General features: G+C 40.1%; 1 protein-coding gene across 1 annotated transcript in view; it reads right to left on the reverse strand.

Annotated features, from left to right (window-relative positions):
• DNAH12 (dynein axonemal heavy chain 12) overlaps positions 1-19,000 on the reverse strand; it is a 229,555-nt gene that overhangs the window by 18,505 nt on the left and 192,050 nt on the right. Inside the window, exons 59-65 of the mRNA XM_054729795.1 lie at positions 16,887-17,059; positions 15,408-15,548; positions 9,929-10,087; positions 9,618-9,762; positions 4,413-4,563; positions 3,948-4,201; positions 3,599-3,739 (exon numbers count right to left, since the gene is read on the reverse strand). Of these exons, the coding sequence (XP_054585770.1) occupies positions 3,599-3,739; positions 3,948-4,201; positions 4,413-4,563; positions 9,618-9,762; positions 9,929-10,087; positions 15,408-15,548; positions 16,887-17,059 (1,164 nt within the window). The remainder of the gene's footprint in view (positions 1-3,598; positions 3,740-3,947; positions 4,202-4,412; positions 4,564-9,617; positions 9,763-9,928; positions 10,088-15,407; positions 15,549-16,886; positions 17,060-19,000) is intronic.

Below are 19,000 nucleotides of genomic sequence, written 5' to 3' on the forward strand. Positions count from 1 at the left end.
ATTTTCACAGTCTTATTCCTATATTCTTTCCCACTCTTATCTCCCATCAGTCAAGCCAAAATAAGCTACTTGTCTTTCAACAGCTTTTTCATAATTCTGTGCCTTGAGGCATATTTTCTGTGCCTACTTCAAATGTCACTTCCTCCAAGAAGTTATCCTCAATCACACAGAAGTGGGAAGAGACAGAGTGATCTGGGTACCAACTCCCACCTCTAACACTTGTGAGCTATATGACTTAGACACTTTATTTGATTTGCTTGCGTTTCCTCATTTAAAAAACAAGGTTGTGATGATAATATATATATTATAGAGTTACGAGGCTTGTATATTCCTGCTGGTGTTCAATAAATATTTGTTTCCTTTTTCCCCTCCTTTCTTTGTCCTCCCATAATTCATAATACTACCATGACAATGGTTTCCAAACTAGTTAACATCTGAATTTCCTTTATTATTTGTTTATTTGTACCAGCTCCTGAGTTCCACTTTGGGCTTAATCAGAATCTCCACAAGAGGGCCACTGACATCTGGAACTTTATTAAGTTCTGAGGTCTATGGGGATTATGGTTAAGCTTGCCTTGCATATATTTCCCTTGACTAGGATGTAAGCTCCATGAAGACAGAGATTTTGATATGTTTATATGTTCACTAGAGGCCCGGTGCAAGAAAATTCATGCACTGAAGGGGCGGGTGTCCCTCAGCCCGACCTGCTCCCTCTCACAGTCTGGGAGCCCTCAGGGACGGGAGGTGACCCGGCAATCAGGGGAAGGCAACACCCCTATCACACCTCTGCTGCTGCCACTGCCAGTAGCACAAGCCTTGGCAAGCCCTGGTTACCTGAGCCTCGGTCAGCCCTGGGCAGCTGGAGGGTTAAGGGGGCTGGAGAACTCCGTAGGCAGGTGCGGCAAGGCCAGGCCCGCCCCCAGGCCGCACGCCTTCCTCCCTGGCAGGGCTGAGGGGACTGGGCACCACCATCTTGTGGCTGTGGGCGCAGCCATCTTTGAGGGCATGGCAGTAAATTAGCATATTCCTCCTTATTGGCTGTGGGCGCCACCATCTTTGAGGACATGACAGTCAGTTAGCATATTCCCTCCTTATTGGCTGTGGGCGCCACCATCTTTGAGATGGCGTGAGGGTCAATTAGCATATCCCCTCTTTATTAGATAGGATTACCAGTTCCTAGAAGAGTGCCTTACACCTAAAGTATTCAAGAAATATTTATTGGATGGATGAATTGATAAATGGATTGAAATACAGAAATGTATCCTTAACCTTAAGGGGCACACAGCTGAATATAGGAGACAGATATATAAACTGACAAATAACTAATATGTTATCATTACTAGATAATTTAAATGCCCAAGATGTCAATTTAACTGTGATTGTAAAGATCATATTTACTTTTAATAGCCAAATGATGATAGTTCAAATTATTGCTAGCCCAATGGTCATAAATTAGTCTTATCAAATGGCATCCCAGTTATTTCTGGGAGCCTCCAAAGGAGTTTCATATGTGCCTATAAAAAAAAAAACCAGTCAGCTACAGAAACCCTAGGGCAGTGATGGGCAACCTTTTGAGCTTGATGTGTCAAACTTCGCCAAAAAACTGAGCATAACTCGGGTAGTGTGTCACTTTGAGGAAAAAACATTATTTCGCAAATGTTTCATCCTCAGGAGCAGCAAATGTTTCATCCTCGGCATGCGGCCGCCTCAGCAGCCGTGCATCATCAGAAATGGCTACGCGTGTCAGTGCTGCCACGCGTGTCATAGGTTCGCCATCACTGCCCTAGGGCAACGGTTCTCAAAGTGTGCTTCCAGGACCATCAATATCAGCATTACATAGAGATGCATTTTTTAAGCTCTACCCCAAACCAACTGAGTCAGAAAATCTGGCAGTGGGGCCCTGCCAGATGAATGTGATACACATTGAAAACCAATGGTCACAGGGCAACCACAATCTTTTTCTTCTCTTACCCTAGCTCCCATTTGTTTTCACTACCAGAACAGTTGCTTGGTGAATAAAAATGATGATACAAGGCTAGGGTGCTATCTTTGGATGTTGTACTAATCTCAAAACTTGGGGTGCCCAATGATGTAATATAGGAGAGTGCTGCTTTTCCAACTCAGTACCATTCTTTATTTGGGTCATCTAAGCTTCAAAGCAGTTCTACTTGTGTTTGGAATCTTTAAAAATTTCCCTTCTCTGCTTCTGGCTCTCTCCTCTAATTGCAAAAGCTCAGACCCTGAGTGGGAATCAGACACCACACCTTCTCCATTCTTTTCATAGCTAAAACTACCAAGTATTCTCTTTTCCTTCCAGAGTTACAAACAAAATCATCATTCAGAACTAGGGCACACAGAAAGTACCAATAAGCAGAAACAAACTAGTTTGCATCCAAATTCAACCCTTTACCTTCAATATCCTTATTTTTCTCACTCCAATAAGCAAATCTGATATATAGCATACATGTATTGGAGGTGAGGGCAGGGGATTTCCCCCTTGTACTGATGTCTTCTGCCATGTGGAGAAAGTTCAATTAATGTAACACGCCTGAATTTTCTCCTTCCTTGTACTTATTCAGGAGAGGGGAGTGACCTATCTGATCAGTAAATTTTGAAAAAGTTAACCAGATATGCTTTGCTCAGCTTCTCCCTTTTCTTTCTTAGAAGCGAACTTTCTGCAGGAAGGAATTTTTCTGTTCCTCTGGGTAGATAAGTCTGCTAATTCTGGGTTCAGTAATATGAAGCCCATTTGTTCATAGACAAACTACATCTTCCAACTTGGTCTACATCAATAATTAAGGTTATAATTTGGTTCCCATGCACTTATACTTTTCCCTGTTTCTTAATTGGTAAGAATTTGGGCATGGAAAAAGAGTACTATTTATTGGGACTCCTCGAGTACCCGATACCATTTGCAAAACTGTTCTACATGGATACATTGAAAAGCATTATTAATACATCAAAACAGTATTGCTAAATTTAAGTTCCATGAAGGCAGATTTTTTTGGGGTTGTCTATTTTATTCTCATTGTTTTATATCTAGTACCTAGGACAGTACCTAACACACATACTGTATTTTCTGGCGTATAAGACGACTTTTTAACCCAGGAAAATCTTCTCAAAAGTCGGGGGTCTTATATGCCAGAAAATACGGTACCTGTATCCCCTGCAAGCTGCTGTCCCAGTGCTGGAGCTGAGAGTGAGTACCGTATTTTCTGGCGTATAAGACCCCCAACTTTTGAGAAGATTTTCCTGGGTTAAAAAGTTGTCTTATACACCGGAAAATACGGTATTTGTTGAATGAATAAATGATCTGATGATAAATGATCGTAACAAGCTATTCTTGGGTCTTAATTAAATACACTATTGGGCTTTGGTTTACAAACTAAGATATATTCATTTATTCAACAATATTTATCTGACTGTCTACTACTTGGAAAACAGAACACAAACAAACTATTGGGGAAAAATGAACATGATAGGTAAAATTTCTGTCTTAGAAAATGCCTAATGTTTAATATTCTTAAATAAAATATTTCTATTTCTATATTTTATCACTATAAAACATATTTTAAAAGTTCCAGAAGCTGAATATTACCAACTCCTTTCCATGGCATCCATGATAAAAATGATTATCAGAAACTGGATCAGTGAGATATGATTGGAGGAGATTTAGTCGAAGACCCGTAGGAGGTTCATTAGTCATTTTCACTCCGTTCTGTAGAATTGTTACTGGGAACTAAGACAAAATAAAACAGAGAGCATTACTCAAGATAACTAGCTTCAGTCCTAAAAATGCATGCACCAGTGAATTAAAAATGGGAATAAAAGAGACTCCAGAAATGTGTTTTTAAACCTCTTAAAATTAAGCATTTAAAGCGTGATTAAGATACACATGTAACAGATAATTAAATAAGTGTACTGAACTCCATAGGAAATAAACATACTTTTGGTGATGGATAACTTGTGAGCCAAAGCCTAAAGGATGAGTTACAGACATCAGGAGAAAAATCTTCACATATTTTTTCCAACATGGGCATCCAGGAGACAGCAAGGTGACAATTCTGTAGGCAAACCCAAGTTCCTTCTTCAATTGCTGCTTTAATCATTTTTGTTGCAATTGGTCCTTGTCCCTGTCCCAGTGAAATAGCTTGAAATTTATTTCCAGACATAGCTTTATCATTTGCAAATTTCAGCAGGCCTAAGTGGGCACCAAAAAAATGGTTTCATTGCTTACTCTAACATTATAAAATATGGCTTATATTTCAGTTATAGGTATTTAATTGGAAACTTCTAGTTACCTTTCCTTACAAGTACCGGATTTACTAACTGACTTACAGTCATATAAAAGTGGACATTAAGTATGATGATTTATTTATAATTTCTTTAAAGTTGACAGCATATACACTTACTGGCCATGGGATCTGCTCCAGGAGATAGCACAAAAATTAAGGGAATAGTGCAATTTGAATCCAAGTAACTCTTTGTCAAATCAAATGGTGGAGGCTCTACAAACTTTTTCCCTAGTTTGTCAGTTACATAATTTGTTATAGCTGGAGTTATCTGTTAAAGAAAGAAAAGATATGATCTTTAGAATAATTTTATTTCACATAACAACTTTATTATCGAAAACCAACAAAGAGTAAAATATGAGTTTAATGGCCAAGAAAAGCACACAGCATATCACAGACAATGCATAATATACCTAATGCATAAAAAGTGTCTATAAATTGATGGAACAAGACTAACAATCCAAAAGAAAAATGGGCAAAGAACATGAACAGTTCACAGAAAATGAAATAGAAATTGATTTTAAATACATGAAGAGATGTTCAACCTCATTCAGTATAAGAGACCACAAATTGTGCTCCTTCTTTGTCTCCTTTTGACAATAGAACCTCAAGTTTTCCCAACCTTTTTGTTCCAGCTAGATGTGGTCATGTATTAATTTTTGGCCAGACAAATACAAGTAGAAATTATGAGTGGAGCTTCCAGATCATATTTTCATATGGAAGCTCCCTCTTCAACAGATGTGGTGTTCATGAGCCAGCTTCATCTTGTGATAAGGACCACACTGTATGGGGCTTCTCTAGAATGAGAGAAGGAGCTTGAATCTCTGGATGATCTCAAGACCAGAGCTGGCCTGCCAGCCCTCAAGCATTTGCTCTGGGCTGTTTGGAGAGAGAGAAATTAATTTCTATTTTATTTAAGCTGCTATATTTTTGGTCTCTGCTACAGCAGCTTAGTCTATACCCTATACTCATAAAATACAAATTTTAACTATACTTAGATACCATTTCCATTGATCAGATTGTTATATCAATGGGACAAAAATAGCCTCTGTGTATTCATGCCTAGAGTGTTTGTTTCTTCAGGGCAAGCTGAAACCTGTTAGCTAAAAAGCTCACTAGCACCAAACTCAAATTTTTATGTATTCAGTTGTTTTAAACATAGCCCAAATAATCGTATTTTTAGCCATTTAGAGCCTACCTACATATTGGGCTTTGCACTGAACATCTACTAATCATCTATCCTATATAATAAAGAGGTAATATGTAAATTGACCATCACACCCTAACACAAGATAGCCACCCCCATGTGATCACAAGATGGCCACGCCCATGTGGTCACAAGATGGCCACCCTCATATCATCACAAGATGGCCAGCAAGGGAGGGCAGTTTGGGGCAAACAGGCCAGTGGGGGAAGTCAGTTGGGGGGTTATCTGTAGGGGACGGCAGTTGGGGGGACCATGCCTGCAGGGGAGGGCAGTTAGGGATGACCAGGCCAGCAGGGGAGTGGTTAGGGGGTGATCAGACTGGCAGGCAGAAGCAGTTAGGGGCACTCAGGCAGGCAGGCAAGCGGTTAGGAGCCAGCAGTCCCAGATTGTGAGAGGAATGTCCGACTGCCGGTTTAAGCCTGATCCCACAGGACATCCCCCAAGGGGTCCCAGATGGAGAGGGTGCAGGCTGGGCTGAGGGACACCCCCACCCAGTGCACGAATTTCATGCACCAGGCCTCTAGTGTGTGTGTGTATGTGTGTGTGTGTGTGTGTGTGTGTGTATATGTGTGTATATATACATACACACACACACAAACCTAAGCGACGATTATGACTGGTCGACCGGTCACTATGACATGCACTGACAACCAGGGTGCAGACGCTCAAAGCAGGAGCTGACCCCTGTGATCAGTGTGCTCCCACAGCAGGAGCACCGCTCAGCCAGAAGCCAGGCTCATGGCTGGTGAGCGCAGCTGTGGTGGCAGGAGCCTCTCCTGCCTCTGTGGCAGCACTACTTAGCGGCAGCAGGCGCAGGGGGAATGGGAGGAGCAGCTCCTCCTCAGCCAACCTGCTGCTTTGAGGGGATGTTGGACTGCCGGTTGCCTAAAGGGATCAGTCCGAATCTGGCATCTGACATCCCCCGAAGGGTCCAGGATTGTGAGAGGGTGCAGGCAAGGCTGAGGGACCCCACAGGTGCATGAATCTGTGCACCAGACCTCTGGTAGATAAATAAGCTCCAGGACATTAAGACTCCAACTGCTTTTAGAGTTCTGATACTGAGACTCCCACCCATCAGTGCTGCTAGGCAACATCACCTAGATATCACATGAGCCCCTCTCCCTTGGGAGTTTCCTTGACTCCCCCTCTCTCCCCTTAGAGTAGTGACATCTTCCCAACCCAACCCACTACTCCAGCCTTTTGACAGACTCCTGCTGTGAGAGACCTCTCCCTCCCTAACATGCAAACCTGTCAAAGCATCATCCAATGAAGTTCATGTGGGCTACTGCCACCTCATGGTCATATCTTTTTCCTTGATCAGCCTCCAAATTCCTCAGTCCCTCTCCATAGCTTGTCAAAAATTTGGAAACATATTGTGTGGGCAAAAGTATAGATAAATGGACATTTTCATCCACTGCTGTGGAAGAGTAATCTGGTTTAACATTCATGGAGGGCTATTTGGCAATATCTACAAAATTACAAGTGGGCAAATCCACTTACCCAGCAATTTTATTCCCATGACTTTATTCTGAGAGGGAGTTACAAATGTGAGAAATAACTTAAATATATATATAATTGATTTCAGGGAGGAAGGGAAAGGGAGAGAGAGATAGAAACATCAATGATGAGAGAGAATCATTGATCGACTGCCTCCTGCACGTCCCCTATTGGGGAACAAGCCTGTAACCCAGCATGTGCCCTGACCAGGAATCGAACCCTGACCTCCTGGCTCAAAGGTCAATGCTCAACCACTGAGCCACACTGTCTGGGCACAAATAACTTTTGAATAAGGTTGTTCACTGCAGCATTTATATAGTAGGTAATATGTAAATATTGTAAAGATTGACAATAGGAACTGGTTAAAGAAATTATGGTATATTCATATAATGGAATGCCATGCATTGTAAAGAAGAATGAGAAAGTTTTTAATGAACTGATTCGGAAAATAAAAATATGTAAAACAGTGAATGCTACCATTTGTATTAAAAATAAGTGGAGCCCAGCTAGAATGGCTCAGTTGGTTGAGCATCGTCCTGTGCACCGAAAGGTTGCCAGTTCAATTCCCAGTCAGGGCACATACCTGGGCTGTGGGTTCTATGCCAGGTTGGGATGTATATGGAAAGCAACTGATAGATGTTTCTCTCTCACATTGATGTTTCTCTTTCTTTCTCCCTTCCTCTCTTTAGGCATGTCCTCATAAATAAATAAATAAAAATAAATGGAAAAGTTACATGTATGCATATTTATATGTGCATAAAAGGATAACAAGGAGCAGATGACATTAATTGCCTAAGGGGAAGGATGTTGAATAAGTCAGAGATGAAGAGTGGAGGTACCCTTTTCACTGTATTCATATATTCATCTAATTCAAAATAGTGTTTCAGTTTTGAACCACACGAATATGTTACTTACTTATAAAATATACTAAAATAAATTAACAATAAAATGCTATTCATCAAGAAGATAAGAATGGACTGTCAGAAGAGAGGTCTGATTTAGTTGAGGTAAGAAGACTATCAAGGTGTACCTTTGTCATTATTCTATAGGTACTGAAAAGCCACTAAAGGTTTTTCAAAAAGGAGTTCACAATGATTTAGCAGGTTTTTATTTCTGCCTTTAATAATTTCCCATGAGCAATGATGAAATCTTTTTAATTCTTTTACCATTAATACCATGTACAGTTTTTACCTAGCACAGTAGGTTTTCAGTATACATTTTAAGGAAGGGGAGATGCTGAGAACACAGACCTTGCTTCCAGTAAAGGCCCCAAAAGGGCTACACTTTAGTAGTTGGAGCTAAATTATCTATTGAGTAAAGGCTATTCTCTACACCTGCCCTAACAAATCTTAAAACAATATTTGAAAGGAAAAATCTGAATTCAAGTAATTGAACTATGTAGCCAAAGGGGTTGGCAAACTCTTTTCTACAGAGTGCTAGATAGTTAATATTTTAGGATTTGTGGGCCACATACAATTTCTTCTATGCATTCTTTTTCTCTTTCTATTTAAAAATCTTTTGTATTTTCTTTGTCGTCTTCTTTTTAGAAACAACCCTTTAACATATAAAAACCATTCTTACCTCATGGGCTAGACAAAATTAGGTCATGGGCTGGATTTGGCCCACAGGTTTTGTTTGCTAACCTCTGAACTAGCAGAACAAAATTCAACAATCTTTAAAGGAAGATAACAATTCAAAGCAACCTTCTGGACGAAGCCGGAGCTGCGAGGGGTGGCGAGGGGCTGCAAGGGGTTGCGAGGGGCTGCGAGGGCTGGCAGAGGCAGCAGAGGCTCTGAGGGCCGACGGGGCTGCGAGGGCCAAGCCCCTTGTACAAATTTTGTGCATCAGGCCTCTCTCTCTCTCTCTCTCTCTCTCTCTCTCTCTCTCTCTCTATATATATATATATATATATATATATATATGTGAGAACTTTCTAGTATATATATATACTAGAGAACTTTCTAGAGATGAAACATATAGTAGCTGAATCAAAAAATTAATTGGATGGGATTAACAACAGATTAGACGTTACAAAAGAAGAAATCAGCAAACTTAAAAGATAGCAATAGAGCCCAGCTGGGTATGGCTCAGTGATTGATCATAAACCTATGAACCAGGAGGTCATAGTTCAATTCCCAGTCAGGGCACATGCTTAGGTTTTGGGCTCAATCCCCAGAGGGGGTGGAGGGGTGTGTGTAGGAGGCAGCTGATAGATGATTGTCACTCCTCATTGATCTTTCTCTCCTCTCCCTTCCTCTCTGAAATCAATAAAAATATATTTTTAAAAAGATAGCAATATAAACTATCCAAACCGAAGTACAGTGATACAAAAGATTTAAAAATAATTAACAGAGTATCAGTCATCTGTGGTATAATATCAAGCAGTCTACTGTATATTTAATTGGAATAATGGGTGGGTGGCTAAAAATATTTGAAAAAATAATTGCCAAAACTTTACCAAGTTGAAGAAGACTGTATGTAGATCTATGGTTTAAAGGAGCTCCATGAACCCTTTTGAGCATCTGAAATAAGGGTTAAAGAACCAAATAACAATAACATTAAACCTAGTACTTAAAAATACCAAATTATCTGGTTCCAAATGAGACATATTTGTCTTTTACCTTATCAGGTCTTAAGCACCGAAGAATTATTATTTTCTGTAGTTCATTTAGCCTCAGATTCATTGGTTCTGGTAAAACAGCACTGTGTGGCTCTTTACTGTCATATATTTTCTGCCATTCATCTATATATTCACAAAAATGCGATCTAAAGGAAAAAAAGCTTAATAGTTATTCTTTCATTGGGAAAAATTTAAAGAGACATTGCTGAGCCAGGAGATGAATCAAGACAGCTATAGAACCATTTAAAAATCACTAGATTACAAATTTATCCATCATTATTTAATGCTAAATCATCAAGTTTAAACAATTACCTGAGTCCTTGGAAGGCAGGAAATTCACTAGCACGACAAATTTCCTCCCAGCTTTTATCCTGTAACCAGGTTGGATCAGGATTTTTCTCAGCACTCTTAAGACTCACTCCCCCAGTTAAAAGAAACATAAGTTCCTGGTAGTCAATCTCTTTCTTTGCCCTGTATTCCCAAAACAAGAACTGTTGTAAATTGTTGATTTTAAAATTGAATAAATTTCTGCTTCTATAACTTGGATAAAACAAACAGAAATGACTTCCCTGACTGCTGTAAACAACTAGAAAACTAAAAAAAAAAAAAAAAAAAAAAAAAAAAAAGAATGAAACAACTGTTTTTGGAAATTATACAATAGGCAGTACAGGACTGAGATCCCTTAAAAAAGGGAGACGGATAAGGTGATTCTTAGGATTGCCTCAGCATCTTCCTGGATGCATATTCCAGAGCACAATGCAGAGAGCAGATGAAGCTCTGAGCTTGGCAATATTGCTGAGTTGAAGAGATCTCCATCAGGGTTAAGAAAGGCTGAGGTGACTGGAATATGTGGGCAAAATACCAGAGAGGAGGCAGATACATGGAAAAGGAACTCTGGAAACCTGCCTATATTTACTAAATTCTAAGCTGTGTGTGAGTTAGGTAAAACTCCAGGAGGCCTGGCAACGGATTTCTGGGGAGCTGTGGACTGAATAGCTACCAGAGCTCACACAGAACTAGAAATGAGTTTTTGCCAACTAGAGTTGAATCTTTATTCACACCAGAGGAATTCAGTGCAACATCAGAGGGATCACACCTTAGTAGTGAAGCTAACATAGCATTAGAATTAAACTGCCTTAAGAAAGCTAAAAACAAGCCTTGAAAGATAAAACTACTCCAGTAGTAATTTAATTACCTGAAAAAGTAAAGTCTAATGCTCTTTAAAGGAATACAAAAAACTCAGCATTGATCAATGTAAAATTCACAACATCCATAAGCAGGAGAAAAATGAGTCAATATGCACACAGAAGAGATAGTGATGATACAACAAGCAGACAAAAATGTTAAAAGAGCTATTATAAATATACTGAAGGAGTTAAAATGAAACATAAAGATAATGAAGAGAGCAATACAGTAAACCTGCAAACCTCAATTTAATGGATTTGGAACTTAACGAACAAAATTTCCAGTTTGTATGTCATATGTGAAAATTAATACCCAGTTAATTTAAAAGGCTTTTAACCAAAATTTGCTTAAAATCACCAGGTTATTTTTTGTTATTAATTCACTGTTATTCTTAACAAATTTTAGTGAATAGGCCATATATTGGAAAAATCATTGTAGTACTCTCATCAACATAAATAAACTAGAGGCCCGGTGCACGAAATTCGTGCACGGTGTGTGTGTGTGTGTGTGTGTGTGTGTGTGTGTGTGTCCCTCAGCCCAGCCTGCACCCTCTCCAATGTGGGACCCCTTGAGGGATGTCCGACTGCCCATTTAGGCCTGATCCCACTTGCCTAAATGGGCAGTCGGACATCCCTCTCACTATCCAGAACTGCTGGCTCCCAACCGCTCACTTGCCTGCCCCCCTGATTGCCCCTAACTGCTTCTGCCTGCCAGCCTGATCACCCCCAAACCACTCCCGTCAGCCTGATTGACACCTAACTGCTCCTCTGCTGGCCTGATTGCCTCTAACTGCCCTCCCCTGCAGGCCTGGTCACCCCTAACTGTTCTCCCCTGCTGGCCTGATCACCCCCAACTGCCTTCCCCTGCAGGCTTGGTCCCCACCAACCTCCCTCCACTGCAGGCCTGGTCCCCCCCAACTGCCACCCCTGCATGCCTGGTCCCTCCCAACTGTCCTCCCCTACAGATCTGGTCCCCCCAACTGCCACCCCTGCAGGTCTGGGTCCTGCCAACTGTCCTCCCCTGCAGACCTGGTCACCCCCAACTATCCTCCTCTGCCAGACCAGTCACCCCTAACTGCCCTCTCCTGCTGGCCATGTTGTGGCAGCCATCTTGTGTCCACATGGGGGTGGTCATCTTTGACCACATGGGGGCGGCCATCTTGTGTGTTGGAGTGATGATCAATTTGCATATTACCTCTGTAGTATATAGGCTATTACATATTTACAATATAGTCTATATATTTAAATCCAAGAGTCACCACTCATAAACTTCTGGGAATGATCAGCATGTGATCACATGTGTAGCATGACTTTCTGTAGCAGTTTCTTTCTTTCCTTTTTTTTTTTAAATCCTCACAAATGATATTTTTCTATTAGTTTTGGAGAGAGTGGGAGGGAGGGGGGGGAGAGAGAGAAATATTGATCAATGAGAGAGAGAGACACATTGATTGGTTGCCTCCTACACATGGCCCTGGCACTGGGGATGAAGCCTGCAACCAAGGTACATGCCCTTGACTGGAATCGAACCCAGGACCTTTCAGTCCACAGGCCGAGGCTCTATCCACTGAGCCAAACCAGCTAGGGCTCTGTAGCACTTTTAACACTTGCCAGCAGATGTTCCAAAGTGCACTAAACCACATAGGTGTTGTTTTTAAAATATATTTTTATTGATTTCAGAGAGGAAGGGAGAGGGAGAGAGAGAGACAGAAACATCAACAATGGGAGAGAATCATTGATCAGTTGCCTCCTGCAAGCCACCCACTGGGGATGGAGCCCGCAACCCAGGCATGTGCCCTGACCTGGAATTGAGCCCTGATCTCCTGGTTCACAGGTCGACACTCAACCACTGACACTCAATCACTGAGCCACTGATGCCAGGCCATCCATACTTACTTTTAATTACACAAATGTGTCTGCATAAGTAAAAACAGGTAAACTAATTTGTCAATTTTTTAGCATACACATTAAGAAAATCTACTTTATTATATAATGAACTTTTGGCTTTAATGGACACCCTCTCACCCAAATTAGTCCATTATATTGAGGTTTTACTGTATAGAAAATAATCAAATACTGTTAGGCACATTCTCTACCTTTCCTCTGCACTCCATTATGCCCTGCTTGTGGTTCTTGCCATCCAAGCGTTTTCCTATTAGTCTCATGTCAGGTTTAGCAAGCCATGACAATGGCTTTCAGTTTCCAGTAAACTGCCTCACCCAGTTTCCAGTGGACCACCTACAGGTGGCCTCCTGCACCTCCCGCCTCTCAATGGCACAGAAGATATAAAGATCCCACTCTCCCTACTCTTACTCACTTACACCAATATACAGGTCTCAGACCACTGTGAGAGAATGTAATAACATAGAGGCCCGGTGCACAAAATTTGTGCATGGGTAGGGTCCCTAGTCCTGGCTGGTGATCAGGGCTGATCTGTGGGGTGACCGGTGGGGTGACCGGGGGGCCCCCATTGGCACCCGCCTTGGCTGGCCTGGCACCTCCCACTTGCTGGCTGTGCCCCCAATGCCGCCGCCAGTCACCTCCCTCTGTGGGGCAACCAGTGGGGTGATTGGGGAGACCCCACTGGCACCCGCCTTGGCTGGCCTGGGGCCTGTGGGCTGGGGGAAGCTCCTGTGTTGAGCATCTGCCCCTTGTGGTCAGTGCACATCATAGTGACCGGTCATTCCACCATTCAGTTGATTTGCATATTAGGCTTCTATTATATAGGATTTCTTAAACTCTCACAACATCACCTGGCCTGGTTCCTATTGGCGCAGACCTAACAAATGAAATTTCTAGCCATAAAAAATACAAAATCTAGTGTGCAAGCATATGAGCCTAACCAGCGGTTAAGGACAACAGGGGGGTAGGGGCATGTATGGGGAGGGGTGTGGGATGGGAATGGGGGGATGAGGACAAATATGTGATACCTTAATCAATAAAGAAATTAAAAAAAAAAAACAAAATCTAAAAAAATTTAACTGATTCCCTTTCCCCCAGATGTACAGAACTTGAAAGGGTTCATTACTAGTAGACCTACACTATAAAAATGTTAAAGTTTCAGGTAAATGGAAATTTGGATATACATAAAAGAATACAAAGCTCCAGATATGGTAAATATATGAGTAAACATAAAAGGCTTTTTTTCTTTTTATTTAAGTATCTTTAAAAGATAATAGATTATTTAAAGCAAAATAACAATGTGTTGTGAGATTTATAACACATGTACAAGTAAAATGTATGACTTTATATATATAGTTTTACCTGAGATAGACAGTGAAAAGTTAAAAAGTATACTATAACCCTAAAGAAATCACTGAAAGAATAAAACAAAAACTATAGCTCGTAAACCAACAAAGAAGATACAATCAAATAATAAAAAATATGCAATTAAAAGAAAGCAGAAAATGAGGAAATGTGGAACAAAGAACAGATGAGCAAAACAGAAAACAAATTGTAAGATGATAGATTTAAACATAACTCTATTATCTCATTGAATGAAAATGGTCTAAGCAATTTCCCTAAAGTTAGTAATTATCATATTGGATAAAACAAGCAAGACATAACTACGTGCTGTCTACAGAAAAAACAGTTTAAGTATAAAGGTACAAATAGGTTAAAAGTATGGAACATATAGCCCAGTCAGTGTGGCTCAGTGGTTGAGCATGGACCCATGAACTAGGAGGTCACAGTTTGATTCCTAAGTGAGGCATATGCATGGGTTGTGGGCTTGATCCCCAGTAGGGGGCTTGTAGGAGGCAGCCAATCAATAATTCTTTCTCATCATTTGATGTTTCTATCTCTCCCTCTCCCTTCCTCTCTGAACTCAATAAAAAATATTTTTTAAAAAAGTATGCAAAATATATATACCATGCTATCAGTGTTCAAAATAAAACTGGAGAGACTATACTAATATCATAAAAAGTATATTTCAGAGCAAAGGGTATTACCAGGGATTAAAAAAAGGCCAAGTCAATTAATTAAGCAGATATGAAAGTCCTAAACATCCAATAACAGGATCAAAACACATAGCAATATTGACAGAACCACAAGGAAAAATCTCTGTAGAAATTCCAAACCTTTCTCAATAACTGCTTAAACAGGTAGACAGAAAATCAATAAGGATATAGAAGATGTATGGACCAGCTTGACTTACTTGCCTTTTATAAAAATTCCACCTCAGAACAGTAAAATACACATGCTTTGCAAGAGTACATAAACATTCAAAAAGAGACCACCTTCTGGGCCATATAATGTCTCATTGATAAAATTTCTAGAATAGGAAAAACTATGGAGACAGAAAGCAGATTAGTGGTGAAGGCTTGGCCCGTGGCGGGAATTGGGTTGAGGGGGAAGAGTTGGGAGAAAAAAAGGGAGACACCTGTCTCAACAATAAAGATTTTTTAAAAAATTATTGAACTATACATGAGTATTTTATAAACTTTCCTGTGTGATCTAAAATTTAAAAAACAAAAAAAAACATAAAAACACTAATACTATTGTAGAGAAATATACAGATAAAATCATGAATTAAGCAGAGCAGTCATCTTTAGGTATTAGGTATTCCAAGCAGGCTTTTAAAACAAATAAAGAAAAAGCAAGTAACTTACAGAAGGAGATTCGCACATAATAAAAAGGAAAACAACAGCTTGTCCTTCTCAAATAGTGATCGGCATATATTACAATATAAGTTGTATGTGAAGTGGTCATTTAAATATCGGAGGCGCTTTTCCAAGATTTTTGATCTGTTACTAAAAGGTTTTAAAAAAGAAAAATCTATTTAGTCAAACAAAACTAAGATAACAGTAAGTAAAATATGAATTAACATGCAAGTTGCTTTTATTTTACTGTTAAAAATATACGACACACACATACATACACACACACACACATACACACGCATATAAAACTGATGAAATCTGAATAAGCTCTCTGGATTGTATTAATAAATTTCCTGGTTGTGATATCTATAATAATAAAAGCATAATATGCTAATTAGACTGGATGACCTTCTGGGTGAAGCCGGGCTGCGAGGGAAGCCTGGGTCCCGGGTGCCAGAGGGAAGCCAGTGCCAGCAGCCAGGGGAAGGAAGGCCTACTCTTGCACGAATTTTGTGCATTGGGCCTCCAGTTGTACTATAGTTATGCAAGATGTTACAATTGGAGAAACAAGGTGAAGGGTATAGGGGGGGCCTTCCTGTACAATTTTTGTGTGTGTACAATTTGTAAATCTTTATGTAAAAAGCAGGGTATAAATTCTCTGAGAAAATGAAATATGGTTTAACCATCTCTCTATTTTCAAAATTCTAAATTTCTTTTTTTAAAATTTCTTTATTGATTATGGTGTTACATATGTGTCTTTATTGCCCCATTACCCTCCCTCCCTCTTGCCCTCAACCCCTGTGTTGTCTGTGTCCATTGGTTAGGCTTATATGCATGCATACAAGTCCTTTGGTTGATCTCTCCCCCTTACCCCTAAAATTCTAAATTTCATATTGTACTCTAAAATGACTGGAAACAATCAGTTAATTGAAACACACACCTACTGAATCTTTAAAAATAAAAATATTTTTAATTTATTTCAGAGAGGAAAGAAGAGAGAGAAACATCAATGTTGGGAGAGAATCATTGATTGGTTGCCTCCTGCACACCCTCCACCACAGGGGATGGAGTCCACAACCCGAGCATGTGCCCTGACTGGGAATTGAACCGAATTGAACTATGATCTCCTGGTTCATAGGTCCATGCTCAACTGCTGAGCCACGCAGGCCAGGCCCTACTGAATCTTTATTAGTGTGAGGATCTACGCTGGGGATGGAACTGTATGAGACAAAAAATTATAGCCAGGTCATATATTTAAGAGAAGAGAAAAACAGGACTAAAGCTAATCCTTCTATGTCTAAATCTTGTGTAAATGTGAAACAAAACTAAAAATAGAAAAGCTTTCTCTTTCTTTCTTCCTTTCATTCACTTTTCCATATTTTTAAATGTTCCACATGAATATTACATATTACACAAGTAATAAAAAAGAAATGGAAAGGATGGTGAAAATCCAACCAAAGAGTATGAATGAAGCTAGAGAAAGTTTACCTGTCATGAATAGAGTTGATATAAAGGTTCACAAACCAGGTAAGAGAGTACTGGTACATAGGATCAATGTTAGCCAGGTCTGCAATGCTAAAGAATAATACTGATGAATGTTTAGCAATAGGTCTATATCCTTCTCGAGACTCTGCTATTTTGAGTTCTGTTTTTTCTGCAATCTAGAAGAGGAAAATCAAAATAAAAAAATAAAAAAGTGTTTTAATTATATTTCTCATGTGATGAAGTTTATAGTTTAAAAAATAGCCACTTAACTCAATGACAAATTATAGAAGCATAGTTTACAAGAAAGGGTTTTATTATGTTAAAAGCTAGAAAGGGAAAAAAGGGAAGGGAAGGGAAAGAAAGGGAAAGGAAGGGAAGGGAAGGGAAGGGAAGGGAAGGGAAGGGAAGGGAAGGGAAGGGAAGGGAAGGGAAGGGAAGGGAAGGGAAGGGAAGGGAAGGGAAGGGAAGGGAAGGGAAGGGAAGGGAAGGGAAGGGAAGAAGGAAGAACTATGGAGGGAGGGGAGAAGACCAGAGGTTTACAGATTAAAATTGTGATAACTCACCAACCATCTCTGTCTTATTTGAGAAATAAACACCTGTCAATCTTTGCTTATTTTTTTGCCTGAATCTTACATGTGTCTACCACAGTCATTCACCCTCTTTAAATAGGTCAGAGATAGAGAAGGAGAGGGAGAGAGAGACAGAGAGCAAGTGTGCATGTTTAAGGTGCCAATACGTATGTGTACCAGAACCCAGCACCAAGTTTGGCAGAGTAGGTATTCAGAAATATTTGTTGGCTGATGGTTTTATACATTAAGAATACTTTTTGTCAACTAGCTTCTGATATGTATAACTTTTCTAGACTAGTAGGTTTGTAGATATTCAACTCCCAAAAAAAATTTCTCCAAGATAACAGCTCTTCAACAGACAACTCAATCTGATAGGTTAATATTCTTCAGGAAAAATGTGTAGAACACTTACAACCCACTTTCCCTCTTTGGAAATGCTAGCCACAGACTCTGCTCAATAAATATGCCTATGTAGTCATGTTTATATTGAACTAGAGGCCCAGTGCACAACATTCGTGCACTTGGAGGGGTCCCTCAGCCTGGCCTGGCCCTCTTGCAGACTGGGACCCCTTGGGGGATGTCCGCCTGCTGGCTTAGGCCCGTTCCCCAGGCGGACATCCCCAGGGGTCCTTAGCACTGCTGCGGAGGTGGGAGAGGCTCCCGCCACCACCTCTGTGCTCATCAGCCATGAGCCTGGCTTCTGGCTGAGAGGCACTCCCCCTGTGGGAGTGCACTGACCACCAGGGGGCAGCTCCTGCATTGAACGTCAGCCCCCTGGTGGTCAGTGCACGTCATAGCGACCGGTTGGTTTTTTGACTGTTAGGTCGATTTGCATATTAGCCTTTTATTGTATAGGATGATCCCATTTGTAGCTGGTTCAATCAAGTGGTATGGATAGAATAAGGCCCAATATAAGCTAATCAATTTTCTCTCCAAATGTTTCACCCTTTACGAGCCTCAGAAAATGAAGTCAGGTGGTACTGGGCATCAGTGCTAAAAGGTAATGGGACCAAAGTTGTTTTCTATAGGCCAGATAAATGTAGGAGGAAACAGACACAAAAGTTTTACAGAAGAAATTGGTCTTCAAGTGGAATAGAGAGAACAACACAATCTTAGAGAGAGGGGATGAGACAGAGATCATAGAAACTCAATGCTTTCCATTTATTCCTGAGGCTTGTACATACTTTGTATAATTGGGAAAACAAAATATCTCTTGCATATTTTTAATTTGAGCTTATTTGCGTGGATTTCTCTTTCTTGCAAACAAACTTTCCCTAAAATTATACAGTATTAACCACAATTAAAAGTAAATTTTAAGCCTCAATTTTGACTATAAAAAAGTAAAACAAAGTTATCAACAATGACATTTTACATAAGAAAGCATAATCTTAGTATTCCCGTTTAAACCTATGTTATTTAAAACTGATATTTTTTCATCCATCAGGGGACCCAGCCAGAAAGACATGATTTCTTAAATTTCTTTCTCTTTGTAACATAAAATACTGGAACCAATAAATACTTATATCTCCTTTCCTCTTTGAATCTTAA

This window comes from Eptesicus fuscus, chromosome 18 (genome assembly GCF_027574615.1).
Source record: "Eptesicus fuscus isolate TK198812 chromosome 18, DD_ASM_mEF_20220401, whole genome shotgun sequence".
Taxonomy (NCBI): Eukaryota; Metazoa; Chordata; class Mammalia; order Chiroptera; family Vespertilionidae; genus Eptesicus; species Eptesicus fuscus.